General features: G+C 39.4%; 4 protein-coding genes across 4 annotated transcripts; all 4 read right to left on the bottom strand.

The window, feature by feature from the left end:
• Window positions 1–63: 63 nt before the first annotated feature.
• LOC122319579 (putative odorant receptor 65c) lies at window positions 64–515 on the bottom strand. Its single transcript, XM_043207036.1, has one exon. It carries the CDS (start codon window positions 491–493, stop codon window positions 161–163), a length of 333 nt encoding a protein of 110 aa, XP_043062971.1. The 5' UTR covers window positions 494–515; the 3' UTR covers window positions 64–160.
• Window positions 516–547: 32 nt separating this feature from the next.
• LOC26534669 (putative odorant receptor 65c) lies at window positions 548–1240 on the bottom strand. Its single transcript, XM_039373829.2, has 2 exons — window positions 1205–1240; window positions 548–1110 (listed from the first exon to the last, which is right to left on the bottom strand). Exons 1-2 carry the CDS (start codon window positions 1238–1240, stop codon window positions 586–588), a joined length of 561 nt encoding a protein of 186 aa, XP_039229763.2. The 3' UTR covers window positions 548–585.
• Window positions 1241–2063: 823 nt separating this feature from the next.
• LOC6533198 (putative odorant receptor 65c) lies at window positions 2064–3536 on the bottom strand. The gene is made up of 5 exons (XM_015194355.2): window positions 3410–3536; window positions 3182–3353; window positions 2601–3121; window positions 2185–2548; window positions 2064–2132 (listed from the first exon to the last, which is right to left on the bottom strand). Exons 1-5 carry the CDS (start codon window positions 3529–3531, stop codon window positions 2079–2081), a joined length of 1233 nt encoding a protein of 410 aa, XP_015049841.1. The 5' UTR covers window positions 3532–3536; the 3' UTR covers window positions 2064–2078.
• A 605-nt stretch (window positions 3537–4141) lies between these two features.
• LOC6533197 (putative odorant receptor 65b) lies at window positions 4142–5724 on the bottom strand. The gene is made up of 5 exons (XM_002093887.2): window positions 5594–5724; window positions 5368–5539; window positions 4785–5305; window positions 4362–4725; window positions 4142–4306 (listed from the first exon to the last, which is right to left on the bottom strand). The coding sequence occupies exons 1-5, from the start codon at window positions 5713–5715 to the stop codon at window positions 4253–4255; spliced, it is 1233 nt and encodes a 410-aa protein (XP_002093923.1). The 5' UTR covers window positions 5716–5724; the 3' UTR covers window positions 4142–4252.
• Between the last annotated feature and the right edge of the window lie 1738 nt (window positions 5725–7462).

Below are 7462 nucleotides of genomic sequence, written 5' to 3'. Positions count from 1 at the left end.
GCTTAGGGGATTATATGGTGAAAATGCCAAAAGCTTCTTAAATTTGTTGTGTCTGGATTGGATTCAATCTAATGTCTTTAGCATAAATGTCAGGATTCCATAGCATTGGTTAAGTATCTGAAAAGCCAATAGATAAGAAATTACAATATATAAAATGCCTTTAGAACCTTACAGCGCTGTAGTTTATAAAATTGAAGGGCGGAAAGGGGCTGGCTCTCATGATCAGAGGCTCCTGGCCACGCCTAATAATTAAGCAGAGGTCTCTATAAATATCCTTGGATCCTTTGGTGGGGTCATAAGCCTCATAAGCGGCTTCCGATATTTTTAATGACTTCTGGGACAACAGGTCTCCAAAAAACGACCACATGGACAGATGCCCTAAGGCGAGCAGCATTAGGATTGCAAACTGGACGACCACCTTGGGCTCCTTTCGCGCTTCCATGACCTCTAAAACCGATAGTGATACTAGGAATAAGTTAACCCCCATTTGCATTATGAGGGTACCATGAAAAACGTTGTTGACCCGATCTAAAATGCTGAAAAATTAGGAAAGATTTAAGCAAATTTACTTTGATGGTTCCAGGCTTACTTAACAATCTTCTGATGAAACTTGATCAAGCGATTCGTCTCTAATCTCAACTCTTCATATCCATGGCACCTCCGATGAAGGTTTCGCAGTTCGAGGCATAGAACTTCTATGGCAAATGTTAATTCCACGTAGATATTCACAGATAGTCCCTCGATGCACACGAGCCAAGTCAACGTATAAACTGCACACCAGCTCTGAAATAAATATATTATGGCATGGCTGATGGGGTGAATCGACTTATCATGCCATTGAAAAGGAAAGGCTGCATGAAGGGGAAGGATCTGCTGATGGATCCACATGGGTGATGTAATGAGGAGCAATAGAAAAATGCACAGAAAACACATCCACGATGAAATTACAACAAATGACAACTGGAAGTACCAGCGTTTGCCAGTTCTATAATCCACTGCACCAGGACCTTTATGTGCCCAAGGATGTAATCTGTCCAGGGTTTCAACAACCTCGTCAAGTCCATCGCCATACCATTGAAAATAGAATATTTTAAAAGCTATAAAAAAAAGCTGAAAACAGAACTATGAGTAAGTATTCGAAGAGTTTCTAATATACGACTTTTCGAACCCCTAAAATGAATGCGAGATCCCGACCTATCTGAACCCTGTCTCCTATTGATTCGGTAACGCCATAGCACATTGTTGAAAAACAAATGGACACTTTAATGTTAACCAAAGTGTGCCATGTGGAACGGAAGGGCAGTTCGCGTTCCTTTGAGGTTGTATATAAGAACATAGCTCTGCAAAAGGTTATTTTAACTTATATAAATCAGGAGGAATTACACACTATTAGGAATTACTGACTTCATCTGCTCCCTCCAATAGTAAACACCGGAGTGTCGGAATTTTATCGTAGGATCTCGAAAATGCTTCCAGCCGTCGATATAAAACTTAAGGAAACGATACAAATTGCCACAAACGTTCATTTCAAATCGAACTCTGCTTTGTGAGTGATACTATAACGCAAAGAGACCCTATTTAAATATACTTATACTTATCAGACAAGTATACATAAAAAAAGGTTATAATATTTAATATATCTCTCCTGTGTGGTAATAAGCAAAAATTATGGCCATTCAAAGCAATTACCAAGCGAAAACTTAACATCTGCTTTGTGAGGCTCTAATCCCCATTAGAAATGTACTAAGAAATTTTTATATTAATACTTCTCATACCTTCAGAACTTCTAGCTCATTCCACTCTTGTTTCCTACTTACAAAGGTAAATGGGCACTAAAACTCGCAGATAATATGATAGTAAAATTTTGGAAAAATATGCGTGATGAAGATTTGAGTATCTTTCTTTAATAACAGCCCAACGACAGAAAGTTAATTAGCTAAAGACTATCAGAAGAGATTAAAGGTCTACTCTTTCATATAAGCAGGTTACAGAATTTATAACAGTCTATGTACGTAAGGCAATTAGCAAATTTAGATAATATCCATAAAAAAGTATTGAAAAATTTTCCATTTTAGGATTTAGTCTAATGTGTTTAACAAAAATGTCAAGATGACATAGCATTGATTAAGTATCTGGAAAAATATTATGCTAGAAATTACAATAAATAAAGTATTTCAAACTTACAGCGCTGTAGTTTATAAAATTAAAGGGCGGAAAGGGGCTGGCTCTCATGATCAGAGGCTTCTGGCCACGCCTAATAATTAAGCAGAGGTCTCTATAAACATCCTTGGATCCTTTGGTGGGATCGTAAGCCTCATAAGCTGCGTCCGAAATTTTCAATGACTCCTGGGACAACAGGTCTCCAAAAAACGACCACATGGAAAGATGCCCCAGGGCGAGCAGCATTAGGATTGCAAACTGGACCACCACCTTGGGATCCTTTCGCGCCTCCATGGCCTCTAAGACCGAAAGGGATACCAAGAAAAAGTTTACTCCCATTTGCATTATGAGGGTTCCATGAAATACATTGTTAGTACGATCCAAAAGGCTGCAAAAATGAGGTCAGAATGCAAATTTGCTTTTATGGTGTCAAAGCTTACTCAATAATCTTCTGATGAAACTTCACCAAGCGATTCGTCTCCAATCTCAACTCTTCATATTCATGACACCTCCGATGAAGGTTTCGCAGTTCGAGGCATAGAACTTCTATGGCAAATGTTAATTCCACGTAGATATTCACAGATAGTCCCTCGATGCACACGAGCCAAGTCAACGTATAAACTGCACACCAGCTCTGAAATAAATATATTATGGCATGGCTGATGGGGTGAATCGACTTATCATGCCATTGAAAAGGAAAGGCGGCATGAAAAGGAAGGATCTGCTGATGGACCCACATGGGTGATGTAATGAGTAGCAATAGAAAAATGCACAGAAAAACCATCCAGGATGAAGCTAAAACAAATGCTAACACGAAGTACCAGCGTTTGCCAGTTCTACAATCCACTGCACCAGGACCTTTTTGCGCCCAAGGATGTAATCTGTCCAGGGTTTCAACAACCTCGTCAAGTCCATCGCCATACCATTGAAAATAGTATATTTTAAAAGTAATAAAAAAAAACTGAAAATAATAATGTTAACTTAATATGTGAATGGTTTCCTTTTATCAGACTTTTCTAACCCCAATTATGAATGCAAGATCCCGACCTATTTGAACCTTGTCCCCAAACGATTCGGTAACGCCATAGCACATTGTTGAAAAACAAATGGACACTTGAATGTTAACCAAAGTGTGCCATGTGGAACGGAAGGGCAGTTCGCGTTCCTTCGAGGTTGTATATAAGAACATAGCTCTGTAAAGGATTTTTTGATATTATAATAGCCAAGAGGAATTACACATTACACTGACTTCATCTGCTCCCTCCAATAGTAAACAGCAGAGTGGCGGGACTCCACCGAAGGATCCCGAAAATGATTCCAGCCGTCGATAAAAAACTGTAGATAACGATTCAAATTTCCACCAAACTTCATTTCAAATCGAACTCTGTTCTGTGAGTGACTTTATAACGCAATAAGACCCTTATTAAATATAATCAGATAGGTACACATCAAAAAAGGTAATGTTATATTATAGATGCAATTAACGACAAAAAGTGCAATTTGAGTATTTATTCCCATATTCTATATATTTTTCCTGTGTAAGTAATAAGCAAATATTATGACCACTTAAAATATTAAAGCGATGAAAGCAGTAATAAGTAATAAGTAATACAAAAATTATGACCATTCAAAGCAATTACCAAGCGAAAACTTAACATCTGCTTTATCAGGCTCCAAACCCCATTAAAAATGTATTAAGGAATTAAGTTTTTAATACCTCTCATACCTTTAGAACTACAAAGGTAAATAGGCAACTCATGAATAATTTGAAAGTAATAGTTGGAAAGAAATTACGTGATTAAGTCTCGAAAAGCATTATTTTAGAACTAGACTCAAATATAGACAAAATATATCTAAGAAATGACAGGAATATGCTAACGAAAGCTTAAAAGTCCAGAAAATATAAAGTGTCGGAATAGATTCTGACCCAGTAAAGAATCCGCTCTATTTTATAAACCATTCTGCATAAACGAAAACCAAATTAAGCAGGTTACAGAATTTATTACAGTTCAATATGTATGTCACATAATAAGCAAAAATCTAATAGTTTCCATTAATTAGAACTAAAATTCATTGATCATCATTTTTGGTTTTAGTCTAATGTCTTTAACAAAAATGTCAAGATTCCATAGCATTGGTTAAGTATCTGAAAAACCAATAGGTAAGAAATTACTATACATTAAATGATTTAAAAATCTTACAGCGCTGTAGTTTATTAAGTTAAAGGATGGAAAGGGACTGGCTCTCATGATCAGAGGTTCCTGGCCACGCCTAATTATAAGGCAGAGGTCTCTATACACATCTTTGGATCCTTTGGTGGGATCGTAAGCGTCATAAGCTGCATCTGATATTTTCAATGATTCCTGGGATAACATATCTCCAAAGAAGGACCACATGGACAGATGTCCCAAGGCGAGCATCATGAGGATTGCAAACTGGACGACCACCTTGGGATCCTTTCGCGCCTCCATGGCCTCTAAAACCGATATGGACACCAAGGAAAAGTTAACCCCCATTTGCATTATGAGGGTACCATGAAAAACGTTGTTGGTCCGATCTAAAATTCTATTCAAAGGTTTTTAGGTGCAAATGGAAAATCGGATGTTCCTAGCTTAAATACTTACTCCACAATCTTCTGATGAAGCTTGACTAAGCGATTCGTCTCCATTCGCAGCTCTGTAAGGCCATCCTTGAATCGGTGAATATGTCGTAATTCCAGGCATAATACCTCAATGGCAAAAGTTATTTCCGCATATATGCAAACAGATAGGCCCTCAATGCACAAAAGCCAAGTCAGAGCATACGCTGAAAAATAGCTCTGATACACATAGATTATAAAGTGGCCAATGGGATGAAGCGATCTGTCGTGCCATTGGAAAGGAAAGGCCGCATGAAAGGGAAGGTTCTGCTGATGGACCCACATGGGTGATGTAATGAGTAACAATATAAAAACACACAAGAAGAACGCCCATGAAGAGACCAAAAAGAAAGCCATCACGAAGTACCAACGTTTGCCAGCTCTATAGTCCACTGCACCAGGACCTATCTTAGTCCAAGGATGAAATTCTTCCAGTTCATTGATCACCTGGTCAAGGTCATCGCCATACCAGTTAAAATAGAAAACCTTAAACACAATAAAAAATGCCTGCAGTAAGCAAATGAAATATATAAGTTACTTATGATTGAAACATTGTAATATTTTCTTACGCCAAGGATGAAAGCAAAATCTCGTCCCATTTCAACATGATCCCCTACCGATTCCATAAATCCATAGCACATTGAAGTGAAAAAAACGAAAAGTTGAATATTTACTATAAGGTGCCATGTAGATCGGTAGGGCAACTGGCGTTCCTCTGTGGTTGTAAACAATGCCATTGCCCTGCAAAAAAACATTCATGGATTTTAGTTGAACAAATATATTCTGTCTTCAGACTTCATCTGCTCCCGCCAATAGTAGATTGATGAGTGACTGGACTCCAACTTTGGATTTTGGTAAATCCTCCAGCCGATCTTAAAAAACTTTAGAAAACGGTAGATACTGCCTCGTGAATCCATTTCCAAACACTTCTGGTTTCTAAGTGCTGCGAGTGCTCAATGTGATGCGTGTTATATATTGCAACAGGGGGTCACTGGAAAAAATATCCTTTCTTTTTAGAATAATTACATATATGCAAATGGTATTTTATAAGTGTTTCCTGCGTGATAATAGGCTTAAATGTATAACCGTTTATAGTAATTACCAGGCGAGAACTTAGCATCTGCTTTGCCAGGCGCTAATCGCTTTTATATTACAACATATGTAAATAGTTCATGCATGTTTTCCGATAATTTACTTCGCGCAACTGAACATCAATAATCGAGCAGTATATAAAAATGAAAAACGATTTAATTTCGATTTCGATGGAGATCTGCCAAAGCCGAAAAAGTGAAAGTTGGCATTGTTATAAAATAATTTTTTGTTTTTCCCTTCACCACAGCGATGAAAGCAGCATCTGCAGAGCAGCAGAGCTGGAAATATTTAGGTTGCCCGGTCAAGAAGGAATATTTATGCCATTTATGACACGAAAGGCCCTCCGAACGTGCTGTCCGCAGATTGCAGCATTTTTGCATATTTGCAGCACGAAGCCGGCGAAACGAAATGAAATGCAAAAAAATCGTCTCGGAGCAGATAAAGCCAGGCTTAGACGCAAGGCAAGTTCAGTTCAATGGAGTGGAGTGCAATGGAGTGAAGTGGAGTGTTTTTTGGACGGAGGGCGCAGCTCGGCGCAATCGAAAGCGAAAGATTTGGGGTCCGATATGAACATATGGTCATATGGTCAGCATTCAGTACGCGGTCCTCAATCCGTGGGTGGCGGCGGGTGAATGGGGCATTTGCATATTGGAACGATTGAACTGCTCCTCGGACAACAGAAACCAACAAGATCGTCTGACAAAAAGTGAGATCCGTGGGGCTTTCCTCCATCCACGAGGCATCGAAAATGTCATGCGGTTTTATGACTTCATTAGCGACAGCCGCCACCAGAAGCCACAAGGAATTTAATGGAAACTCCTACTGGCTTCACACAAACAAATTTGAGGGACATTTTCGTGCCTTGATGAGAGGCAAATGAGCCGTGGAACCGGAGGGGTAAAACTAATCAGAGGAGCTGCTACGCTACGACCAGGACCAGGACCAGTTCCAATCTGGAGGCCATGTCACGAGTCCATGGCAACGATTCAGCGGCGATGATGATGTGCATATGGGGCTGCCTAATAATGAAGTCGTGCATGGCATTTGTCCTGCTTGGTTCAACTTCGATGATTAAGTGGCCCGGCCACCGAATCCGGACCGACTGTCTTGACACCTTTTCGCTGTTAGTTTTTTTTTGTTGTTTCGCGGGAATTGGCGCATGTCAGCAAATTGGGAGTACGAAACTGTTAACTGGGTCGGTTATTGTCGTCGATTTACAATGTCACACGATTTTGGCCACGCGATTGGGATCTTAAGTTTTGCCAGACAGCTGAGGAAAAGAAGCATGTCAGGGTAATTAAGTTGTAGTGCCAGATGGAATGTCATAAAAATACTAATAAGAACCAGTTTGAAGTTATGTTTTAAGAACCTCTTAAATTCTTTTTCCAAGTGTACTTGACTGCATTTGAACCCATTTAAGTCCTGCGTCGTAACTCAGATTCATACTGCTGCACGGCTTGCGAGTGCGTCTCAGAAGTTTCACTTTGAGGCGCTTGGGCTCTCAATAACCAACTTTGTGGCTGCCCCTCGACAAGCCGCCACAATGAGCGATATTGTGCGGAGATAATAAAC

Source organism: Drosophila yakuba, chromosome 3L (genome assembly GCF_016746365.2).
Source record: "Drosophila yakuba strain Tai18E2 chromosome 3L, Prin_Dyak_Tai18E2_2.1, whole genome shotgun sequence".
NCBI lineage: Eukaryota > Metazoa > Arthropoda > Insecta > Diptera > Drosophilidae > Drosophila > Drosophila yakuba.
The sequence above is the reverse complement of the archived record's forward strand: the minus strand, read 5'-3'. Positions and strand labels throughout refer to the sequence as shown.